We start from the raw sequence: 27,403 nt of genomic DNA on the forward strand, positions 1-27,403 counted from the left end.
GTGATAGGTAAAAGTGTTTGTGTACAATTAGACAGAACCCTATAATTTCTAATTGTTTTCGTATGCTTTAAAAGGTAAAATATAATCTGTCTGTGCATGCTGCATATAAAAATAATATCTATTGTCTTGTATTACATGCATGAATATAACTAGTTAGTATATAGATTACATTTGCATCCTTTATATTGAAGAATAATGTAGTTACAGTATGTAGATGCAACTAAAGTGTGTATGTAGTGAAATATAATAATAATATTATTTATGACCAGAATAATTTATGTCTGAAAATTGCTTTTAATGTCACATACGTATGACAACTCAAATGTTAAGCATTTCAAGTTACGTACTATGCGGCTTTAAAATGATAAATATACAGCTCTGAATTACAACCAATTCTGTAGTATCCAACAGTTGCATAGCTTCCTTAGTGGTAACACAGTGAATTGTAAAAGTGCTTCAATTCATGTATGACATTAAATTAAAAACTGGTTTTCCAAATCTGGTCATATTTTTGTACATACTACTAGAGAAATATTCTGCACAGAATGTGAGCAGTGTATATAATTTGCACTACTAAAGTGAGCAACATAGAGTTTCAATGTTTAAAAGTTGTGTTAACAAAATTAATGTTCTTAAAGAGCCACAAATAAAATGACTGTTCTATTAGAATTTGCTACATAATGTCTTCATGATAATGAAGTGTGTTATTAGAGAAGGATTATGAACATTACACATGTATAGTTAGACATGTTTACACATGCATATATATACTGGAAAGATACTGCTTGTTATTTTCTATTACCAAAACAGATGATGCTGTTTTCAATATTCGTAATTGTACAATGTTTGCTAGTTGCTGGAAAGCAGATTTACTATGTCAAGCCAACAATAAACACAAAAAATTGTCCCAAGCCATGTTTTTTACTGAAAACCTGCATGAAACAGCCTAACCAATGCTTCAAATCAGATGTTGAACTACGCTTTTTGTCTAAAACATTCATCATAAACCATGGGGTACTGATTAATAATGTGAATAACTTTTCTCTACTTGCAACAAGTAATCAATCAGCAGTCCTTTCATGTAACCAAAAAGGAGGCTACTTAGCTTTCAGCCAGTGCAAAAACGTTACAATTAGTAACATAGTATTTAAAAATTGTGGAACAATCCTACAAAGTATCAAATCTTTTACTGCAACAGCTTTACCAGTAACATTTCACAAAGCATTATCATCTTCATTAGTATTGAACAACTGTACTTCAATACAGCTGAACAGTATTACATTTCATAATAGTTATGGACACGGGATGATATTAATTAATCTTCAAAAGATTTCTTTTATTAATAACATAACATTTTACCACAGCAAACCTTTGTACAGTGAAGACATCATTTTTGCTGGAATGATAATTTATGTAAATGAGATAAGCAATAAAACTGACTTAGAAAATAATTTGATTATGTTAAAGAACAGTCGATTCTTAAATTACCATGGATACACTAATAGTTATAAACTTATTGATTTAGATTATTTGACAGCAACTAGTTTGTCTGTATTCATCAAAGAGACAGCAAACAGGGTCAGTGTTAGTGTTCACAACACCAAGTTCATTAATTGCACTTGTTTTAATGGACCCCTAATTGACGTTTCCCTCGTGTACAGTATATCTTCGAGGGTTCGATTTTACAATGTCACACTGCAGAATAACACACAAGGCAATAATATGAATCAAGCTATTCAACTTCGACAAATATTTAATGGGCATAGAAACTTGTCCAACACCCTCACTGGACATATGGTAGTCTTTGACCAGTGTACTGTATCCAATAACACAAACTTTAGATACATTTTGCAGCTCTCTTTAGTAGGTGACAAGAGAAGTCTAACTAGGCTTAGAGCAGATAAACTGCCGTATAATTTGTTCATAACGAAAAGTTCTTTTATTAGTAATAAATTAGCTATGAGTTTGTGGAAGATGGACTTCAGCATCAATAAGGATGTTGCTTTGCCAGCAATAATAAATGTGCAGGATTCAAACTTTGCTTTAAACAACAATTCATTAATGGATATTGCATATGTTACTAAAGTTGTGTTTGGTGGCCACAACATATTATACAATAATACAATGAATTCTTATTTGTTAGCTGTAACACATAGCAACACATACTTCAGTGGCTATACTGAATTTTTATATAACAAAATTTTTGGCTCATCTCTCCTGAAACTAATTAATTTTACAATGTCTAGCTTTACTCAGGATGTCTCACTAATATTTAAGAACAATTATTTTGTTGAAAATTCAACTGAAAATGTTATTGCAATAATAAACAGTGAGCTTTGCACAGAAGAGTTTTGTGCATGTCCTATACAATTTGAAAGTCAAAGTTTACAAACCAAAGTTTACAATTACTCACTAGTTTTTAATAACAACAAAGCTACAAATGCTGGCCAAGTAAAGATTATATACGAAAGAAATCTTAAAGATTGCTATTGGCTGCCAGGATCCACTTTTTCATGTTTCCATCCTGGTGAAGTTACTAAAGGAATTCTTCAATATGACAGCAACTATATGAACCCCACTGGATATCCAGATAATATCTGTCTCTGTATCAAAGCAACTGATTGCTTGGGTGACAAACTTGTAGACTATGGAGTATATCCTGGCCAAACATTACAGGTGGGATTTATTCTACTTGATACAGATCAGAAAGATGTTGAAGTGTACGTGAGAGTTAGCCCAACTGAGAAGGTTCACACAACTCCATGTGGAGTAGATTTGTCACAGACAAGTCAACCAGTAACTACAAAATGTTCACCAGTGACATACACACTATTATCATCCAATGAAAGCATAACAGAGTGTAGTTTACAACTGCAGTATAATTCAATACTTAGTGTCTACTATGTAGACCTCTTACCATGCCCTCCTGGCTTCATATTTATCACTGAAAAATGTCAGTGTAATCCAACTTTAAACTACATTGCACCATCCTTTGACTGTAGCATAGATAATCAATCAGTGCTCAGACCAGCTAACTCATGGATATCATATTCTTCCTCAACTAAACAAATTCTTTACATCAAGACATGTCCATTCCAATATTGTTTGCCAGCAACTTTATTTCTTCAACTACTTCATCCAGATACACAATGCCAATTTAACAGAACAGGAGTTCTCTGTGGTGAATGTTCCAATGGGTTAAGTTCAGTATTTGGATCTTCAAGGTGTAAACAATGCTCAAACACTTGGCTGGCTTTAATCCCAGTGTTTGCAATTGTTGGCTTTCTGCTGGTTTTGATGTTGTTCTTTTCAAGGGGCACTATTAAAGATGGTAACATCAATGGATTTATATTGTACGTGAACATTTTAAGCATCAACAGTTATAATATATTTGCCAGTGATAACATCATATCAACACAGTTTTCTTATATTCTTACTTCTCTTGCAAATCTTGACTTAGGATTTGATTTATGTTTTCACAATGGAATGACGGAGTATGGTAAAGCATGGCTTCAACTAGCCTTCCCAGTGTATTTATTGGGCTTGGCTGTACTTATCATTCAAGCAAGCAAATACATTAACAAGATACAGAAGTTAACCAGAAATAATGCTGTTTCAGTGTTAGCTACTCTCTTCCTGTTGTCATATAGTAAGGTACTACTGGTCACTTGCAAGGTGTTATTCTTTTATACACAAGTTATATCACTGCCCAATAAAACCAAAGAAACATTTTGGTCAGTGGACACCAGTGTTACACTCTTTGGAGTAAAGTTCATTTTTCTTTTTATAATCTGTTTAGTTATTTTAGTGTTTATTATACTTCCATTGAATTTGACCCTGCTATTTCCTAGACTATCTTACAGAATTAAATGGGTTCATTATTTTAAGCCTCTCCTTGATGTATACCATGAGATGTTCAAGGACAAACACAGATATTGGTTTGGATTGGAACTTGTCTTAAGAGTATTAACCTTTATCATCACTGCATTGGATACGAGACTTTCTCTTTTACTGAACATATTAATCCTTGCACTATTTGTGGCATATTTAAGTCTAATCCAACCCTTCAAGTTACTAAGAAACACACTTATAGAATGGAGTTTCTTAATGAACTTGATACTATTACTGGCATTAGCATTTTATTATGAAGGATACAAAACTGGTACATATTTTGGATTTCTTAGTGCACTACTTATCATAGCATTTTTGGAATTTGGTGGAATTATTTTGTCTCCTTATGTTATGCATGTGTTTAAACCAATGATGACACTGTGTATACATTTGCCCATAATGAAACAAAATCATAAAAGAATTTCACATGAAAAGGAAATGATTTGTTACAAAAATCTGAACATTCCAGATGTAGCATTTAATTATGCAGAATTTCAAGATGAAATGTTGGGGGTGGATTGAAGTTGTGTTTTGCATGACTAGTCGCACATGTGACCCAAACTGCATACACACACACACACTGTATTTTACTGTACTAATATTATACGAGATACAGTTGGTTCATATTATAATACAAAGCAAGGATACATAAATAGTCAGCAACACAGACATAATAAATGTAAGCCATACGTATATCAGCTGTATATACAGTAGTATTCCTACTGAAAATGTTATCAACTAGAAAAATCATCTTCCATGACAGTTTAATAGCACATTGCTTAGCCCAAATATGCTTTCACAACATGCCACACTGCATGCCTCAAAAAGTTTCTGATCCAAATCAAACATTATACTGACAGTGACAGACTACCAACATAACTCAAAATAGCAAAATTAATGCTGAAATAGCTTATTATAACACACTTTAGAGAGTGCAGAACAAAGTAACAATTAATATGGTCATAGGATCCATACCTTCAGTGAATAAGAAGACTATAGAAGAAAGCATCCATACGTGTTCCACTTCGTTGACCCTCTCTTCTCTTTTCCAGCTTCACACACTGACAAGGGTAAAGACGTTGAGCAGTTTGTGTGGCATAAAAGATTAAAATGCTGTATTATTATTATTATTATTATTATCAATTTTTCCAAAGATGGGTAACACAAAAGGCAATACTGCCTGTACAAGGTGATCCCAAACACAGAACATACATTCACATGTACAATTACACACAAACAAATACAAAAGGAACATGAACTACTTAATAATTACAAAATCAATAAACCTAATTACAAAAAAAGATAATGTTTTAACCTAGTCTTAAAACTGCCAGCAGTCCTTTGAGATAAAATTTCAAAAGGAATTGAGTTCCAAAGAAAAGGTGTAGTCACAAAAAATGAGTGCCGAAATGCGTTGATAGTTGACGACGCAAGATTTAATGTCAACTGAGCATGTGACCTCGTAGCCAATGTGTTAAAATGAAAATACCTTGAGAAATTGATGGCAGTTCTTTTATGATAAATGGAATAGAGGGTCCAGATAGATATATAGCTTCGACGTGTTTTAATTGAAGGCCATCCCAGTTCACTGATGCAAACCGACGACGACTTAGACCATTTTTGAGCAGCTGCATCCCAAAAGCTTTTAATCCAGCGTGCAGCTCTATTTTGCACCGATTCCAACAAACTAATATCCTGTGCTGTGTACGGCGCCCACACTACGCAAGCATATTCAAGGTAGGGTCTAACCAGTGCTTTGTAAGCACTAACTTTAGCCGCTTGGGTACAACCAAACATAGCACGGCGTATACGGTTCAGGCACTTAGTAGCTTTACTGACTACATATCGACAATGATCATTCCACCTAAGTTTTGAGCTGATTACAATGCCAAGATATTTAACTTTCTGTGACCATGGAATTGGATGAGATCCAATAAAGTACTCAAAGTTGATTGGATGGCGTTTATTAGTGATGTTAACTGCTTCACACTTCTTTGTAACATCAAAAAATTATGCTTTCTGTCCAAATCCCAGAAACCATTTAACAAAGACATTAAGATGTGCCAGTGATGCTATAACAGCTAGCTAGCAATCTTGACAGACCAATTTAAAATATAACATAATATTAATTCACTAGGCCATCTTAGTGGGAGAATATAATTACATGTACAATAGACACAATAATGCTAAGATATGGTAAGGTGTATAGCTAAGTTTTGTGATCAAATTACAGTCATCCACGTAGGGACCCGCCGATTATGCTCATAATTTTACCTATTATGCTATGCTGCACTGCTCAAAAATTTACCCATTATGCTTAAATTTATGCTCAATACTTACCTATTAAGTATTATGCTCAAATTATGCCCAATTATTTATGCCTCAGTTCTCATGCTCTGCTAATAATTTCCAATTTATGGATAAATAATAAGTGGCTGAAGCACAAATTTACTTGTCAAAATGCATATTACAGAAAAGATCAATATACTCTAATAGAACAGTCAGCTATATGATTGTTCTATTAGAGTTACTGACTGTTCTATTAGAGTATATCGATCTTTCTGTGATAGCTATTTTGATAAGCAAGAATTCATACTATTACACAAATATTCTACCTATTATGCTAGCATTATGCTCAATGCTTTCAGACACCTATTATGCTCATAATAATGCCAGCATAATCGGCGGGTCCCTACATCCACGACATTAATAAAGTAAATCAGACAAAATAGAAAATTTCGGTGGCCAGATTTTTCCAAGGTACAGTAGTTTCCAGATCTGGTAGTGAGTTATAGGTACAGGATCTGGGGTGTAGCTGTGCCCCCAAGCAGCTGGCAGATTATGCACAATTAAAATAATGCTTCAAAATTTGCTAGATTTTTGATTTTATGGATACCATAAACTATTTTCAATATAAATTATGCTTAGTTCTCTTTAACATATTGTACATGGTTTATGGCTGATCACGCCTACAGGCATTGACAATAGTCATCCAAATTCTCCAATTGAAACGAAAAACTCAAGATTTAGCTGTAGTTTTCTTTAAATTTCAAACTATTTAAATAAAATTGTGATCCACTATGAACGTTTTATTAGAGTAGTTTGACTGCTCTATTAGAATACATCTGACTACTCTATTAGAGTATAGTACAAAGATTTTCAACCTCCTCACATACCCTTGTTCTCCCTTAATGCACCATTGAGGAATCAATGTATTACACTGTAGTTAACTGTTCCAATTTGATCTGCGTGTTTGTGCTGCCATACTATGATAGATAATGTGATAGTCTGGTGTTTCTGCTGCAAGCCTAGCTACAAGTTTAAATTTCAGAACGGGGTTCCTGAACCCAATGAAACCTCCCTAAACATGTCCCTGCAGTCAAAATGTTCTTAAAATATGTCTTTATCACTTGATACCCACTATACCACTAGTGTACGTCCTCCAAAAAAAACCAGATAGTTGTTTTGAATGTCAGTTTTCTGAGGTAGTTTTTGGTGTGTGCTGTCTCAAATTTTTTTGACATAAATCTTGTTTGATCCACCATGTGTTTCAATGTGCACACATGCACTGCTGTTCCTTCTCTAGGTGTACTTTGAAATATCAAATGTGAAATTCATACTACCTACTGTAGAAACTGTACTTTGCATTTTCTGTACTGCCAAACTTTTGTGGTTAACACCCTTCTTTTCAAGCCAGCATTCCTGGTGTAAGCAGTAAGCCCATAAATTAAAATTTCCAAAAAGGTTTCTGAAACCCCAGGAAGCTATCTACTTGTCCTGATACACTAAGTACAGTCCATGCGATGAGATTGTATTTCATTAAGCACTACGTATATACATCATAATGCATTATGGCTACAATATTATTTCATTGTTACAGCATATCAATATCATGACAGAGTATAGAAGTCAACTACATACTGTACGCCACAAAACTCAGCCATCATTAAACCTGATATGTCGATTTATATACACAATAACCTCATGCTTATTATAGGTGCATGCTCTATAGTCATGGATGACTGAATGTGTGATTAGATACCTTTGTGGTGGCATACACAATCTTGTTATATTTTCAGTAAATGTTTCACCTTTAATATAATATATACATAATTATGTACATCAAGTGTACACAAGTGTTAAATACTGCATACTGTATAAATGCAGTACACATATGATTATACATGACTTGCTATTGCTACATATGTACAAAGTTTGTGATTTGTTTGAGCAATAAGTTATACAGTGTAGTGAATATTTGGAGAAGGTGCCCTGTAATTCAAGTGAGTACATTAAATATACCATAGAATACACTGTACTTACTGTGTTGTATTACGGGCAGAAACACAATGCTGTCAGGTTTGGTGTTCCTTTGTGGCCTTGCTGTGAGTGTTTGTCAAACAAATTCAGTTTATTATGTGAAACCAATTAACTACAACAATGGTACTCAATATTGTCCATATCCTTGCTTTAATCTCAGTGAGTATGCCACTAATTCAACTACCTACTTAACATCTAATGTTCAACTGCATGTGTTAAGAGGTACTCATATACTATTTAAAACAATTGATATTGTACATGTTACCAATGTTTCAATCATTGGTCAAAGTAACCTTATGGTTATAATTAAATGTGCAAACAATGGAGGCCATTTGTTTATCCACGACTCACAAAATATAAAAATTCAACGCATAAAATTTGTGGAGTGTGGCATTAATAAGCAGTTAAAGTACAATTATTACCAGGGTCGTTATAACCATTTGACACCTGCAGTTGCTTTTGTAAATTGTACAAACTTGCAAGTTGCATTTGTTGATTTTGAGAACAGCTTTGGCTCCAGTTTAGCTGCAATAAACACAAGGAATTCCACAGCTCTTCAATATGTTTCATTTTACCATACAAAGCTTTTGGATCATAATAATGTAACTCACTCAGGATTAACTATTGAATTTACTGAAGCATACCGATATGCTCTTGGCAATACTACAATATCCCTAAACAACTGTCATTTCTATAATTCTGATGGTATGATAAGCAACAGAGAAGCAGCCCTGTTGTTTAAAGGAGGAACAGCAATGACCATAATATCTGATTGTGAGCGGTCACCACAAACAACCATCCAAATCAATATTGAGCACTGTAAATTTGTTAATAACACTTTGACTATAGGACCATTGGTTAAGATGGATATTTCTTCTGGAAACACAAATATTACTTTTACAGATATCATTATTACTAAAAATAGTATAAGAGGTTATTTAACTTTAAATCAAATTAGATTCTTTTTTCCATTAATTGAACTTTTGTCTCACCAAAGTACATTTGTTTCAAACATCACCAAAGAGTCTACGCTATGGGTTAATTTTAAGAATGTCTTGATTTCTTCCAATCAGTTTACAAGGAACATCTTTGAATGTGCACTGCATTCAAACTTGTTTGTGCATCTTTTCATTCAAGACTGCATTTTCAATTTTAATGCATTATTGATGTCCTTTATGGTGTTAATGCACTTGACAACATTATCTATTAATAATGCCATTTTTGTTTACAATTCAGCATGCATTGATGCAACTGCCTTTGCTGATATAGAAACATGTTGCTTCTTAACAAGTAATGCTGATACTATGTTATTCTCTGGACATGTAGAGTTCACTAACAATGATGTTGCTAAATCACACTATTTCTTGATAATATATGACCATATATTTCTTAAAGAAAACACAGTTTTGATCATATCATTAAATTACGTTTACACTCATATGCTTGGGAAAGCTGTAATTAATGTGGTAAACACTAAAATTTATGATAAGTGGAGTTTAATGCCCTGTTTTATTCAGTACATCAGTTCTAACAACAACTTAGACAAGGAATTTAAGAATGAGTTGATTTCACTTAATTACTCCATAGTAATAAAAAACAATTCAAGATACCACAGCACAATTCATGGGAAAAATTTGAAAGATTGTTATTGGCTTCCTAATTCATCTTTTAAAAATGTTCATCCAGGGACAGTAGCAAAAAGATTTGTGCACTTTGATCAAGGTGAAAATCCAACTGGTGAGTATTATAATGACTGCCTTTGCTACAAAGGTAATCAAATAACTGAGTGTCTTAGTGATGAAATTAGGTCAGTGTATCCTGGACAAGCAATAGAAATTGGCTTTAAGCTAACAAACATTGACCCGAATGATGAAAAGCAATATTACAGTCAAGTAAATATTTTTGATGGAGAAAACAAGCTTTGTCATCTGCAATTAGATGGTGTCAACTTTAGTAAGGTTATTGCAGAGCAGTGCTTGTACCAACGAATTAGCATATACGTACCTAAAAATATATATGAATTATATGAATGCTCTATTGTACACAATTATTTCGATCATGATTTAGGATTGGACAAAAGAATCAAAACACAACATTTACTATATCAGTGTCTTGCCATGTCCTCCTGGATTTTTCCTGTACAATGGAAAATGTATTTGCCATCCAAAACTTGACAAACTGCTGCAATTGACCAGTTGTCGTATTGAAGATCAGACAGTGTACAGACCGGGTACTGCATGGATGATGTACTCAAACACAACAAGAGACATCATATATGCCAGCAGTTGCCCATTCTGCTATTGCTTGTCATCTTCACAATACATACAACTTACAGACCCTGATACACAGTGCAATCACAATAGGAGAGGAATTTTATGTGGACAATGTTCTGAAGGATATAGTGCCGTTTTTGGGTCTACGAGATGTAAGAAATGTTCCAATGGATGGTTAGCATCAATAGGAGTGTTCATAGCAGTAGGTTTATTATTGTTACTCATCACAATGGCAGATAAAATAGATTTAAAGCGTGCCAATATTTCTGGTTTTGCATTGTATATACACATTTTAAATGCAAACAGCTTGAATATATGTGCAACCAGGAATAACTTGTCATCATTCGCATTTGTTCTGGTGTCACTTTTAAACTTTGACTTGGGATTTGAACTGTGCTTTTACAATGGAATGACTGAATATGCCAAATTGTGGCTCCAATTTGCCTTTCCAGTTACCCTGGTTTGCACAATATGTTTGTTGATGTACACAAGCAAATGTTTAAAATGGATGAGTGGTCAAAATAGTAAATCTATATTGGCACTGTTTCTTTTGACTCTATACAATAAATTTCTTCTGGCAATATGCAAGGAATTTTTCTTCTACAAAAATCTCATATACCTAGAAGGTGATAATACTGAACATGTATGGTCTGTTTATCCATCCATTCCTCTATTCAGCTCTCCACATTTACCATACTTTGTAATCTGTCTTATAGCAGCTGCCATGGTCATTGTCATAAATGTGGTAGCCTTGTTCTCAGCAGTACTCAAAGAAACTTGTAATTCTTATATTTTGTTTCCTAGTACTTTTCAAAACATGCTAAAGCAAAAACATAAGTATTGGTTGGGGATAGAGCTGTTGCTAAGAGTGATTATAGCTATGTTCACTGCATTTAAGCCACAACTTTCACTTTTATTGAATGCAATAATTTTGATTGGATTTGTTTGTTGTTTGGGATTTACATCTCCTTTCAAAGATACAAAGAACACAATACTTGAATCATTGTTTACTATTAATTTAATTTTCATTTTCATGTTAGCACTGTATTATGAAGAAAACAGGTCTGTACTTTATTACATAGTTATAAACATTATGGTGATTTTGAGCTTGGCTACATTTATAGTAATGTTCACTTATCCATCTAAGATATTTCCATGGAGGAAGATTCGTCAAAGTTTCCATACTGCATCCATTGCCATACAAAACAATATGCACCAGTTGATTGACTGTGTGGCTTGCTAGAAGCTTTATACTGCAAATATTCACAGGCACTACAGCATTACATTTCTCTAAATTCATTATCAAGAGTAAACAACCTGGTTTTAAGAAAGAACCATTCATTTATAACATCATGTTTGTTCATGCAGGTATACTTACAGTATTTTGTATTGTACAGTGTCTCATATTAGTGTATGTGAAATGATTTACAGTGTATACATAAATGCGTATCTCTGGAGTGGGTCAGAGGGTGTTTACTTAGTTCATGAAGCAGAGGGTTTGAGGACCTTTTTCAAAAGCCATGGAAATTTTACATAACTTTAGCTTAATTTTAGTTGTAATATTGATTTCTAAGTGATCTAGTTCTTCATTAAAACATTTATGGCTTATCTCAATTAAATACATGCAAAGCATATAAACGACCTGTTCAACTAGCTACTTGTGTTACATATATGAATATGATTGTGCAAAACAATGTCTATAGCAACATAAAGGCACAAGCATCACTTGTGTACCCTTGGTAGCTATTATTAACCATACAAAACATCAAATTTCACAAGGTTCATACTACACGCATACTATTATTACACATTGTATGCGACACAAACACACACACATCCATTACTATACTTAACCTGAAAGTGGGGTTTGGCTTACATATATTTGCTGTCACCTATCTAAACTTGATGATTATTGATTAAACACATACAAGCTTATGTTACCAAAAGTCATGGTCACCAAGAGCAAATCAGTGATGAATACAAAGGGTTTGGCTTCCACAGAAAGTCAGAAACCCTTCTGAAAATACTGTGCTTGTCTGAGACTTAGTTTGGATGGAGGTCTGGCAGACGATACCTTCTGTATTTGCCCTCCATTGCCCAACTAGTTAAGTTTAATTAATAAATGCACATTTGTACGGTACTAGTAGCAGGTGCAGGTAGATGGCACAAGACCATAAACCTATAAAGCTAAAGTCCGATACTGTACTATATCCTCATACATATTCTTGCCACTATGATCACATGGTAAGGCATGTTTATGCCATGACTGTATACCCACCCAGAAAAAGATGTCATAAATTATTATCATTGGTCTTTAGTGTAGATCTATAGCATTTATCATTGCATGTTCTATAATCATTGCACTGCAAAACAATTGTGACCGGATTTCACATAACAAGGCTTCCACACACACAAAATCAAACTTACGTTTTTACCAGAAATGGATTGCTGGCCTAATACACTATCACATTCCACACTGTACTTCCTTCAGGACTGGCAAGTCTGGTTTCTGTGGCAGCTTTCTTCCGACCCTGTCAAAGCCACGAGTGGGAGATTGGCGCCATTGAATGGCCATGGCTTTGTGATGATGGTGTGTAGTGAGCTGGGACTTCACAGAGAGCTCACCAATAGTGTTCTCGGTCAATTTGGAGTGATTTGAGGGCCATGGAGAGCCCAAACTTGGCCTCTGGATTCCAATCGTCTTCTTACTCCATTTTATACCCGTATATTAAGACCACCATCCACCCCCACCCTCCCACCCTATTACTATCACCTGTGATATTATTACCCACTCGAGAAAAGCTGCCCAAAACAGGGCTAATTTTGGATATCAGAAATGTATACACCCACTCAGTGATAGCTAGTAAATAGATGCATACTTGGTGCAAATTTTGTTTGCACAGCTGTAGGCACTGGGAAGTTATTACACAATGATTACTTAAAATCGCCATATCTCCTAACGAAGTTTTGTGCGTCGAAGCCGGGTTTTGTCAAATTCAGTCACAATTATTCTATTAGGGTGTCAACTGTTGTATTAGAGTAATTGCATTTTGGCTGCTTAGCCCATTTTGAAAACCATTACAATGCCTTAAACCTGTCCCAGCGAATGCCAGCAATAGTATCAGGATTGCTAATAGGGCTATAAGTATGAAGTCTTGATGAATTAAAACTATGCCACAAACAATGCTATAGAGTTTAATAAGGCATTCATGTGATTTCAAAGCAGTGGTGATATACTATAACTACCACACAGTTCCTTTGAAGTATGGCTTCACTGGGATATTACATATGATAATATCAAGATAATATTGTAACTATAGGAACAAATTATGTATTGTGCATATAACTACTACACCAGAAATAGTTTGACTGATATTTCAAGATGCCTATATATGGGGTGCAATAATTAAAGTATAAAGAGGAAGGACACTGGCCATTAGGTCTTCACCCTAATTAAGTACACTGCTCCCTCAATTATCTGACCCCCTTGATACCAAGACATGTTCAAATAATCAAAAAGCTCAGATAATCAAAGCTCATTCATATCATACAGTACGATAGTACTGTATAGTAGGGGCTGGTAAGAAATCATATGGTTTCGTGGATTTTCGCACCTCAAAAAACGGCCTTGCAATAAGTTTTACCCGAAAAAAAACACCTGGAATGCATGAGTACTGTTATAATGATGCTGTACCTTGGGTAAACGAAGCGAAAAGTCGAATGTTTCAATGTACAGTGAGTTTTAAAATTTTCGAAATTCACCTACATAGCCTGCCTGCTGTAAGACCCGATAGTACTAGGTGTATGGCTCCAGAAACTTCAGACAGTCAAGGTAATAACGTCGGATTCACGAATCTGTTGTTCCGATTACATTCTGTCCACTGCACCATGCTGTTTGCTTTCGTCATTCATCCGCTTATTTGTTCTTCTCGAAGGATAATTAATATTTGCGGCGCTTAATCGCGTGCCACAACCCTAACACGTGATTTTAACGAAGTGTGAATACGTGTGAGTAAGATGAGGGTGAACGGGTATAGTACCCAAGGAGTTGTCTCTAGCGTTTGTTAACGTTGGGTAGTCGTCTTTTTGTGAGGTAGCTATCTAATAATGTCTTTGCGGGGCGGATCTACTTCGGGATCCAGACTTTTAAAAGCGAAGGTTCCACCGCTGTTACATAATATAATGGTGGACTCTCCAGCGATCTTTTACTGTCTCAAGACTGAAATTTTTATGTGGAGTGGTTTATGCACAAGTGAACTATATACATTGATCAAGAGTTGGATATGGATAAATGAGTAGTTCAGCTGAGTAGCAAACACAAGACCATCTGCATTTACTTTGCAAACTATTCTTAGTAGGCTAAGTGTGCCCATGCATGAGATTGTGCTGCAGACGCTAGTTTTCATATACATGGAGAATTGTCAAAGGAGTTATGTGTGGTGACTGTTCTATTAGAGTATTTTACTGACTGTTCTATTAGAGTATCTCGGTTTGAGGTGGCGGGCGCCGAATTCTTGGGCCGCACGACATATTAATTACATATTTATAGCATTGTATGTGCATGCACTAAAGTATAACATCTGTATAAAATACAATTGGTCAATTATGTGGTAAGCTACACACAAGGATACAAGTTAATCACCTTTATTATCTGGCAAGTGGTTCAAGTAGCTACACAGTAGTAACTACACAGATAGCTAGTACAAATAAGAGCTGCAGTAATTGTGTGGAAAGTTAGCTATGCATATCGCTGACACAGCTGGAATATTTTACTATTTTGTGTTCCTTTGTGGGTTTGGTTCATGCAAATGTCAGGAGACTTCATTTTATTACATCAGTGATAACAATGGAACTGTTCACTGTCCAGATCCTTGTATCTCTCTTAGTGAATATGCAGCTAATTTGGACACCTACTTAACATCAGATTGTCAGTTGTACTTACTAGCAGGATCACACACATTGGGCAGAAAAATATTCATAGAAAATGTTAACAATATATCAATTGTTGGTCAATTTAATGCAACTGTTGTGATTAAATGTGCACAGAATGGAGGATATTTATTTTTTCACAACTCTACAAACATAAACATCCAGAACATAAAGTTTGTGGAGTGTGGCAATGGTCAGAGTTATGATCATCATTTACCATCACGTCCTGTGGTTACATTTTCATGTTGTATGAACGTGCAGGCAGCATTTTTGAATTTTGAGAACACCTATGGCTACAGTATAGCTGTTATAAACTATAAGGGATCAGTTATTCTCCATCATCTTTTATTTTACCATACAATTCAACTAGACCATGAATATGTAGTATGCTCAGGAATAACTGTAGCCTTCAATAATTTGCCACTATATCAATGTCAGCGCAACTTTTGTAATAGTGTTTCAGAATTATCTCTACAAAATTGTCATTTTTACAATTTTAATAGCATTACTACAAATGAGAAAACCGCATCTGCCTATGAGGGGGGAACAGCTTTGAGTATAATATCTGCTCAAGAACCATCAGTAAGTGTCAAAATTAATATTGAAAATTGCACCTTTAAGAACAACAGCTTAACAATAGTACCGTTGATCAAAATTGACATTTATTATGGAAACATAAATGCCACTTTTATAAATACCACCATATCACGAAACACGGCCAGGCCATTCTTTCCAACAGAATCTCCAATTATATCATTGATACAAATAGAATTTAAAGTACATGATGACACAAATTTACAAGAAAACCAATTTATGCTAAATACATCGGTGCAGTGGTTAGAATTTAAAAATGTTTTGTTATCAAAAAATAATGTCATGGGAAGCATATTGGCCTGTGATTTATATTCAAATGTATCTACGCATGTCTGCATTCACAATTCCATCTTCAGTAAAAATATAGCAGATGAGTCTTTCATAACTTTAATACACTTAAAATCATTATCTGTCAGTAATACTATCTTCAGTCACAATACCGCTTGCACTGGTCAAATACCTAGCTATATTGTAGTGGTTAAGATTCATACATGTTGTTTTCTAAACACTAATGCCAATACCATAGTGTTCACTGGGCACGTGGAGTTTTCTATGAACAGGTTGAGGCAATCACAATATTTCTTAAGAATTGATCACTACATATTTTTGAATGAAAACACTAAACTGTTACTTACATCAAACTTAATGGATAGAATACAAGGAGAAGCAGTGATAGAAGTGACCCATTATCAATACTCAACCAGCTCGAGATATCAAGGTTTCTTTCCTTGCTTCATTCAATACGTTAGTTTTAAGAATAGTTTGGATGATGAATTTAAATATGGATTAAGCACACTAAATTACTCTGTGGTGATAAAGAATAACATAAATTTCTTGAGGGCAATCTTCCTCAATAATTTAAAGGATTGTTATTGGCTTCCCCAATCATCTTTTAAGAATGCTCACCCAGGAATGGTAGCAAAACGATTTGTAACGTTTGATAAAAATGAAAACCCAACAGGTGACTTTTATAATGATTGTTTATGTTATAACAGTAGCTACGCTGCAGATTGTTTTACTGATGAAATTGGTCCAGTATATCCTGGGCAAACAATGACAGTTGGCTTCAAATTAACGAACTTTGAACATGATGACCACAGCCAACACTATGGTCAAGTAAAGTTGTTCGGATGGGGAACAGTGCCATGCCATTTAGAATTACTCAACTTAAGCAAGGTTACTGCAGAACAATGTTTGTTTAAAAACATTACTATCACTATGGCAGAGAACACATCTGACAAATACGAATGCTCCTTTCAGCATACTTATTTTAGATACCCATATCGTGGAGACTTTCACACCAAAATTGTGAGGAATAGTATATACTATATCCTAATTTTGCCATGTCCTCCTGGCTTTTCATTGAATAATGGAAAATGTGTGTGTCACATAAAACTCCGTCAAATATTTAAATTTACTGAGTGTTTTATTGAAAATCAGACTGTGCTAAGGACAGGAAATACATGGATGATGTACTCAAACATGACAACAGATGTTTTATATGTGGAATACTGTCCGTTTCATTATTGCTTGCCATATTCACTATACATACAACTCACAGATGCAGACAAGCAGTGTAATCACAATAGGAGAGGAATTTTATGTGGACAATGCTTAGAAGGATATAGTGCAGTTTTTGGGTCGGTAAGGTGTAAGAGATGTTCCAATGCTTGGCTGGCAAGTGCAGTAATATTTATGATAGTAGGTATACTACTTGTGCTAGGACTGTTTGTAAGCAAGGTGCATTTTAGGAATAGCTTTGCATTTTTATTTTACGTTAACATATTATATACTATTAGTCAGAACGTATTCTCACCCGATTTCCATTTCTCCACATCATTTGCATTTGTTCTCTTGTCATTGGTGAATTTTGATTTGGGGTTTGAAGTATGCTTCTACAATGGAATGACAGAATATGCCAAACTGTGGCTTCAGTTCATCTTCCCCATTTACATGATATGTATCGTGAGCCTGCTGATGTACTTAAGCAAATACGTACAATGTATGCAAAGGTTGAGCACCCACAATGGCAAATCTACCCTGTTACTAATTATTTTTATATCATACAATAAAGCTGTTATAGCATTGTGTAAGGAGTTCTTCTATTACAAAAGACTGATCTTTCTTGAAAATGCAAGAACACAACTCGTATGGTCTGTGTACCCAAGTGTTTCTTTATTTAACTCACTCCATTTGCCATACTTCATATTCTGTCTGACTTTAACTGTATTGGTCATTATCATGATCTTGTTCACCCTTTTCCCATCAGTGTTTGGAAAACTTTACAACTACTTTAACTTCTTTCAGGACATAGTAAAAGAAAAACACAAATATTGGCTGGGGTTACAATTGTTCTTACAACTAACAACAGCTTTATTCATGGTATTGAATCCTCAGCTTTCACTTACATTGAATTTAATGACTACAATTGTGTTTATTTCATGTTTGGGTTTTGTTTGTCCTTTCAAGGATGCAAGAAACACAGTACTTGAATGGATATTCACTGTCAACTTAATATTCATTTCCTTGTTGGCACTATATTATGGAGAAGAAAAGACAACAATTTACAACACACTAATAAATACTCTTGTAACCCTGAGCTTTGCTACATTCATAATACACCAGATTAATATAGCACTAGCAAACAAGGTTTCACAGTTTGCTAATGCTGTGATATGCAATATATTTACAATGGCTGCTAAACATTTTTCATAGTTAATATGTTTCCAATTTATGTTACATTTTTGCAGTTATATGAAAGGTAATTAAAATGAATCATATAATTATACGTATGCAGTAAACCCTTACTATGGGTAGAAAGCTGGTAGAAGCTGCAGAACAAGTGCAATTGCATCCTAAGCCTTCATAATCAATGAAAAGATGAAAAGAGCAAGAAGAAAGAGATAATCTTTTCTAGGGATCAACAAAAGGGCAATTATATTTTAAGGGCAAAACTGCAAAAGCCAAAATACTTTAATTGAACAGTCAATTGCTCTATTAGAATATTCATCATTAAACATTAAACTGTTCTAAACTATATAAGGAACAAATTGTGCTGAAATTAAACACTCTTCTTCTTGACCTGTGCAAGGCTATCTCACCATTGTGCCAACCATCCAGCCACATCCTATGCTTTTTGCTGTATGTACAGTACCATTAACCATAAGATATGAAAGGCTATTCTGAGTTCTTTTGGTTAAACATATAGTGAGTGATTTCAGTTGTAGCTGATACTTGGGTTGAACTTGATAAAGCTACACACATTCTACAACTTTTCCTATTTTAAAATAAACAAAATTTGACCACTGTATTTATTTATTTATTATATTAATTAATTAATTGTATATATCCTTTCTATTGTATATTGTATTTGAAAGCACATTATTATTGTGATATAATGATCACCTTAAATTTCAACCTTGCATAGTAGATACTTACAATAACCACAGTATGAATCACAGTAACTACAGTAACCACAGTATGAATCAAAATTCCCAACCGTAAGTACAGTAATTTCATTCCCTGGAGAAAAAATAATTAGTAAACTCTTTAAAAGTAGTTGCATATTGCTGGTCACAGTTTCATCTTGTACTGTTATTAGCATCAATTTAGGCTAAGTTTTACTGGTATTTCTTGAGCCCAGTCCTGGACTCCTACTTTGAACTCAAACAATGGCTGCCAAGATGGGGGGGGGGGGGGGGGGGGGGGGGGGGAATGAGGCACTTTGCCCAGGCCCCCAGGCTGTGAAGAGCCTCAAAGCTTGTTCCAACCCTCAGGTCACTTGTAGCATCAACTTTAAGCCTTTAATAACATGTAATTTAAGAGTGTAATATCCCTAAATCCCCAACCCCTAGACCTCCTGAGATTCTACTTCATAACAACATTGTTATGCTGTGTACCCCTTCCCTGCAAATCAGCTCTAGAATTGACACTGCAGTACTAAACTGTTACTTATTATTTACTTATTTTCTCTGTACAACTTATCATTTGTACATGCAGACCAACATGCACTGTTTGTAAATATACTGTGTCTGGTTGAGTTGATGTACAATCTAAGCAATGTGATAGACAACCAAAATAAACCCAAAATGCCTCTAGACTGCATTTCTGCATTAGTAAACATTTTAACTAACCAAACTACATGTTTCCAGTGAATGTTCTATTAGAGTAGTTAGCTTACTGCTCTATTAGAGTATCTCGATCTTGTACATCTCCAATGCTGATCCGGGTCCTTGTTGCATAAACTTTAGCATAAATCCACTGATAATACCTTGGAAAGATGTTTATAAGGTGGTTTTATGAGTATTTGTATTATTAGTGATCATATAATTATGCTAAGACAAAATTTCATTATAATATTCAGCATATTGATCAAGTAAAGCCTAAATATGAAGGGGCTGAAGCCCCCAAAGCCCCCCCCCCCCCCCCCCCCTGGATCCGCCCCTGGTCTGACAGCAACATGTGCTGCAGCCTTAGGATTACCTAACCTAATTTCAAGGACTTAGACCTAGTGACTTGACTTACTGACTGATAAGGTGTAATAGACAACCAAAATCAACCCAAAATGCCTCTAGACTGATCTGCATTAGTAAACATTTTCCTGGGAGCATGCCCCTAGACCCCCCATCATGAGTATGCATATCCCACACCATCAGTTTACCCACCTACAGTATTGCTGTATCCACAAATACTGTACAAGCAAAATAGGTTGGAGGGCCCCACCTGTTCTTACTATACTCCAGGCTACCTGATTTCTGAATTTGGTGCCACCTGCTCTTGGCATCAAATTGCCAATATAAACCTTCTTGCAATATATTATTAACTAACCATCACAGCCTTTTCTTGGCCATGACCTTGGATTTTACATTTTTTTTCACTATGGTGTTTTTTGGAAGGGCCGCACCCTTTTCGCGCTTTGCTCTTTCTGTGTAGAGTCTAATTGGGCCAAATAAATTACCTAGTTTGTTAGGGGTCATCCATAATTTTCAGCATTTTCACAAGCGTACAGAGAGTACTCTTTTTGCTCCTCCTACCCAAAAGCATACTATTAAAAAATGTTGTTGTGATAGCTATTGTATGATCAGTATCAATTTTTATGGCTTTCTTCAATACATCTGCTTGCTAATCTCTGACTTGTCAAAACATATAGGCATTAAAGAATATTCATTTTTAAAAAGCATACAGGTGAATTTTACCCCCTCCTCCTAGTGTACTCTCTGTACATACTCTGTACTCTTGCAAAAATGTTGAAAATAAAGGATGATCTCTTAAACAAGTTGATTATGAACTTAATAGCTTTTGTATGATTGTAGTATTGTACTTGTCAATGCATGTGATATACTTACACAGGGGTGGATCTAGGATATTTTGAAGGGGGACAGGGGAATAGGTAACTAGCCAGACATTAGAAGATACCAAGCCTTCTCACAAGGCCCTAGTTGTAAGAATCATGTAGTATGTGTGGTCAAATTAGCTATTTGGAATAATGACTACATTAGTGTGCAAGGCACATTAGCATGTGAAGCATGCCAATGTAAGGGTCTGGGGGCATGCCCCCAGGAAATGTTTGAAAAATAGGCTCTCTAAAGGTGAACCTGAGTGCTTTTAGCAGTTTTTCAGTGGTAAAGTTTCAGTTTATATCATTAAATTTTACTTTTCCATTGAATCAAAACTGTTTGCAATATGCAGTGAATAGCTAACATGCATGCATGATAATCTTTTCATTTGTAACTACCAAGCAAGCATTTAGATATAGCTAGCTAGCTAGCTATTATACCATAATGCATCAGCTCCTCTTAGCCATGCTCTAATCAGCTAAATCTGTGAGGTAGAAACATGTATAGCTAGGTGTTGAACGTAAATGAGATCACAATTATTAGTATATGCATGATCCTTAGCCTAGTGACATTTTGTCTCACACCATGGGGTTATATCAGAAGGTAACTGATACAGTTCATAGACAAAAGTGGGTGGCTGCCTTATGAGACTGTAAATTATCAAAAGACTACAGTTTGCTAAATGGCTGAGTTGGTAGCTACATATTATACTGAAGCTGATAACTCTAACCAAGTAAACCAACTAACACTTTTTGAATCTAAAACCACACTAATCACCTCTTATAGCCATATTGGAAAACTGCTAATTTTCTGAATAAACAAAACCCACAATTACAACTTTGTAACTGGAGATACAACCCACAATTGAAACTTGTTTTAGGAAGCACTCTTGAGGAAGCTATACTCTCCTGGAACAGAGTTGAACAATAGGTATAGTTACATAGACACTATTTGAATGTGTTGGTAGTGATGCATAGTTCCTGAAATAAGTTTTATTGGCCAAATACACTACTATTAAACTTAGAAAGGGGAGGGGGGAGGCTACAGCCCTTTAGCCCTCCTCCCCTCCTCCTAAATCCGCCCCTGCTTACACACCATGTACATATCATTTATACATGCTAAACGTATAGCAAAGAATATGATACAAATTTTATTGAAACTGTTATAATAGGTAGTTTCACTGTTGACACCATAATATCATAACACTCCACAGCATATACTGTATATAGCTAGGTTTTTAAGAGGTCTCAGATCACTTTGGTAAAAGTAACTACATAATTATGTAAATCAGGGACTTTGCAGATGTTGATGCAGCCATCTCAGGATAATGTACAAGGTATAAACCATTCTAAACTAAACTTAGACCCTGTATAATTATCCTAATAATTATGTAATAGTATAAGGAAAAATTAGGAATTTTAAACTAGAATACAATAAGAAGCAAATACTGTGCGTTTCATCTCCACAGCACAATAGGGATGTTATATGGCTTTTTATTGTTTTACGACATTACATACTACTCCAATCCAGCTTGTTTCGGTACTTTTTATCATAGTACTACATTGTTCCTACTCTAGTCTAAAATTCCTAATTTTTTATTATACTTGTTTTTAAACTTTTAATGCAAGTTCTTGACCACTAAACACACTGTATAATAATCTAACTGGATTTCTGAAAATAGATCTTCAACACTAATCCATATAGGAGCTGTATATAACTCCAAAGCTTGTTATCCATTAAGCAATGTTGGTGCTATCTATTGACCAGATTTGAAGTCATTGGTTTCCTTGAATCTGTCTTAAGCTATGAATTGTTAGTGTTGGAAAATTGGATGTGTGCGTGGAAAGACCGCTTTTTGCAAAACTGGTCACAATATTACACAAATATAGTTAATGACAGCACTATAATTTTACAGGTATATACAAGTAGTCAGCAATTACAATAACAAAATAGTGAAAAGACTTACTTTTAATCTTTGTTTACAGCAGAAACAGTTATCTTTCTGCGATAGGCGACTCTAAAAATAATTATCATATTTATATTCTAAAGCTATTACAGCATTCCCCTTTAGAAGCTGGATTCGTGCCTGTAATGAACAGTGTTGGTCACAGCAAACGTTCAGAAATGCAAGTAGTTAAGTTAACTAAAAAATAAACACTTGTCTCTGATGATATTGGACAGCTAACTCAGCACTGCAACATCTACAACACGAGTCCACGGTCATACACATTATGCAATACTATATTGCATAATGTTGTGTAATGTGTAGCAACACCCATGGATGGAAGCCCTACTATCAATGAAGAACCTTCACTGGTACAGAAGGATAAAAGGCAAGCCAATAGCGCACACATTGTAATATGTTTATCAATATGGCAAAGGTTTCTTCTTAAGTGAATTTGAAATGTTTTGTAGGGCTGTGGCTGTACCCAGTTTTCTGCTATGCTTGACTGAACACATCATGCAGGCAGTAGAAAATTCCATCAAACAAAAAAAAAGTAATATTCTTGAAAAAACGTTTCTGGTCAATCTGAAGGCACTTTTGGGCTTGATTTGATCCATCCAATACTGTCATGTCATTGTGAGGAAAATCAAGGCAAGTTTTTGGGCAATATTTTATCGCTGGTCACACCCACACCTTCATCGTCCCTACTATACAGTACTATCATACTGTATGATATGGGTTCAACATTGAGTTTATGAATTTGTAAACTCAAAGGCTTGATTGAGGCTGTAGTGCACAAGCACAATGAGACTGCTGCTAAGGATGTAAGGGTTTGTAAATTCCATAGAATCCACATTGTGCCTGTAACATGCTAGAAACAAATCACCTTGTAGACAGATCAGCTAGAAACAAGTAACTCTGTAGAGAGATCAGCTACATTTCAAACCACCCTTTAGAGAGATCGGCTAGAACAAGTTACCCTGCAAAGAGTCCAACTACATTAGAGATCAGGTAGAAACAAACTTTGTAGAGAGATCAGGTAGCATAGAAACAAGTTACCCTGTAGAGAGTTCAGTTGCACCACAAGTCATCCTGTAGAGAGTTCACCTACAAGAAAACTACATATCCTGTAGAAAGTTCAGTACGTTGCAATTCTTTCTGTAGAGAGTTTAGTTAGGTTATAAGTCACTCTGTGGAGAGTTCAACTACAAACCTTTCACCATGTAGTCTAAGAGTACAGATAAATTATGAGTCTCCCTGTAGAAATTTCAGCAACATATTCATTTCCCTGTAGAGTATTCAGCTGCAAACAATTAGCCTGTATAGCTATATTGAGTTAATTAGATATTTTGATTAATCAACACGATTGTAATATTTAGTATCTAAATAATACCTTTAAATGTACATGTGCAGTAGCTAAACAAGTCTTCTCCCTCATAATCCTTATTTCTGTAGAAAAGAAAAAGACAATGTTAACATTATATATTCAAAGCTGGCCATAGGCAGCGTTAGGCATGAAATTACAAAAAGAATTGATATCTAATCAAAAAAAGCAGCCAAGCTGTTAAAAAAGGGGTGCTGCCTCCAAAAAAACCAGTCTGAGAGTAAAAAAAGATGTGAAATTCAAGGTGGCGGACAAGAAATGGCTGTGATGGTAGGTTTATGGAAAAAAACTTTAATAGCAAAATTCTGGTGAATTTGGTGCTGAATCCTTGCAGAGGCAATGCAAATTCACCTGAACATTATTTATTTTTATACCATTAACCTACCATCACAGCCATTTCTTGGCCGCCACCTTGGATTTCACATCTTTTTTAACCCTGGCTTTTTTGGAGGCTATGCCCTTTTTTACAGCTTGGCTGTTTTTTTTGAAGACACACGGTAGTGTGTCGTGCGGCCAAAAAAGTCAGCGCACCACACTGTGAGTATATTGATCAAGACACACGATAGTGTGTCGTGCAGCCAAGAAAGCTGGCGCACTACCACACCATGAGTATATTGACAGAAAGAAAGAAAACAGCTTTTTCACACGTGCATAGCTCCACGGCTCCTTCTCCAAAACACACCATTTTTGCATTATAGCTGTCTGCTAGGTAGGGTACACCACACAGCAAATTTATTTAAATACACAACAGCCATTTGCGAGATATGGGTATTTAAATTTTCGTTTTAATTTCTTCATCTTTTTTTCTTTTCACACACTTTGCAAAAATTGCTATAAAACGCAAACCTGTTACTGATTGCCTCAATCTTTGGTACAAATGAAGAGCGTGTAAAGGTGGATTCGCCTACCAAGTTTGCTGTGAATCTGAGGGAACATCCAAGGAGTTATGAGCGTTTAATTATTCCTTATCAGTCAGTCAGTAAGTAAGTCAAGTCATTAGGTCTAAGTCCCTGAAATTAGGTTAGGTAATCCTAAGGCTGCAGCACATATTGCTGTCAGACCTTCAGTGCTGGTCACTGTCAAGTACTAATAATAATAAAAAATAATAACAATATTCATGTAAAAAAAATCAAACTTATGTCACAGCTACAGGGTAAACCAAGTATAGGAATAACTTAATTAAAAATTGGCGTGTAGATAGGCTGATCATCATAGCAGTGCCTTTTGATAGTTTGAATAGTACAACAACAAAGTTATAAAGCAAAAACCAAACAAATGTAAAATCGCGGGATAGAGATACTCTAATAGAGCAGTCACCACGGGGTAAAAAAGGTGTACAAAAATGTCAAAAAACTTTACCAAAGTTTGAACCAGGGGCCTCCATACCTAAGACCTGTGTCCTTAACCACTGAATCACTGCTACCTTGGCTGATCACCTCACTTAATTTCTGTTTTATAAATGAAATTTCTAGTTGAAATCTGCTTATAATCAAACTTAATTTCTGTTTTATAAATGAAATTTCTAGTTGAAATCTGCTTATAATCAAACGTTTGTAATTTCATAGATCTACCAATAGAAGTACTAGGTTGTTCTAGAACATTCTATGTATGTTCTTTTAGAAGTCCTCAAAAATGTGCACTCTATTGGAGTATTACAATAATATTATCAAATATTGAATTAAATCATGCAATGGAATACATTTATAATTCTGTCTTCAGTAATCATCATGGTATCTGCGCCATGCATAGAAAAGAAGAAATGTGAGTAAAAACAAACCTCAAAGTCAGCCATAGGCTGGTTTTGGGTCCTTGTAAAGTACAAAAAGAAGTGAAATCCACACAAAAGCAGCCAAGCTGTGAAAAAGTGAAAAAGCCTGGGTGAAAAAAGTTGTGAAATCAAAGGTGGCGGCCAAGAAATGGCTGCAACGATGTTAATGATAAAAAATTTTCATAATGGCTGTGTGCATTGTTAAAATTTCTATCATTGCAGCAATTTCTTGGCCACCACCTTTGATTTCACAACTTTTTCACCCAGGGTTTTTAAGGCCGCACCATTTTTTCACAACTTGGCTGTTTTTTTTGTGTGCATTATTATCAACAAGAGTGTTGTACAGACATAACAATGATAAGTTATGTATACAGTATTAGCCCCATTGAATTTAATTACCACTGATGCCAATGAATATACAATACATATTCTGTTTCTGTCAGAATCAGCAGATGATATTGTTGGTTCTAATACTAATAATCATACAATGCTTTCTGATAACAGAAGGAGCAGTTTACTATGTTAGGCCTTCTGTTAACACCAAGATTAATTGTCCTAAACCATGTTTGTCATGGAAAGCTTGTCATAAACAGCCCAGACAATGTTTCAGATCAGATATTCAATTACATTTTGTTCCATGTAGCTAAATACTACCTGAATGGAATTTTGATAAGCAATGTGAAAAACCTATCCTTTGACGTAATAAACAATCAGTCAGCAGTTTTTTTATGCAAACAAGCAGGCTTCTTAGCTTTCAATGACTGCATAAATATCAAGCTTAAAAATGTAGTATTTAAAAATTGTGGCTCTGTCCTAAGAAGTATCATGTCTTTCACAGCTTTACAAGTAAAAATAAAACTCTATCATCCTCAGTTGTGTTTAACAACTGCACTTCAATACATCTAAACAGTATTGCATTTGAAAACAGTTATGGCAATGGACTGATATTGATTAACCCTCAGA

General features: G+C 35.0%; 1 protein-coding gene and 1 long non-coding RNA gene across 3 annotated transcripts; one reads left to right on the plus strand and one right to left on the minus strand.

Moving 5' to 3' along the window:
• Positions 1 to 7,985: 7,985 nt before the first annotated feature.
• LOC136267903 (uncharacterized) lies at positions 7,986 to 19,399 on the minus strand. Of its 2 annotated transcripts, XR_010706817.1 has the most exons (6): positions 19,109 to 19,399; positions 18,416 to 18,542; positions 18,196 to 18,307; positions 17,824 to 17,902; positions 8,215 to 8,274; positions 7,986 to 8,163 (listed from the first exon to the last, which is right to left on the minus strand). It is a non-coding gene; the product is annotated as an uncharacterized lncRNA (long non-coding RNA). The 2 variants fall into 2 exon arrangements; XR_010706813.1 differs by having other exon boundaries at positions 18,416 to 19,399.
• On the plus strand, positions 16,440 to 18,968 carry LOC136267895 (uncharacterized). The gene is made up of 2 exons (XM_066063077.1): positions 16,440 to 16,968; positions 17,017 to 18,968. Exons 1-2 carry the CDS (start codon positions 16,560 to 16,562, stop codon positions 18,720 to 18,722), a joined length of 2,115 nt encoding a protein of 704 aa, XP_065919149.1. The 5' UTR covers positions 16,440 to 16,559; the 3' UTR covers positions 18,723 to 18,968.
• Positions 19,400 to 27,403: the final 8,004 nt, after the last annotated feature.

The sequence above is a fragment of the Dysidea avara genome, chromosome 1 (genome assembly GCF_963678975.1).
Source record: "Dysidea avara chromosome 1, odDysAvar1.4, whole genome shotgun sequence".
In the NCBI taxonomy this organism is placed as follows: domain Eukaryota; kingdom Metazoa; phylum Porifera; class Demospongiae; order Dictyoceratida; family Dysideidae; genus Dysidea; species Dysidea avara.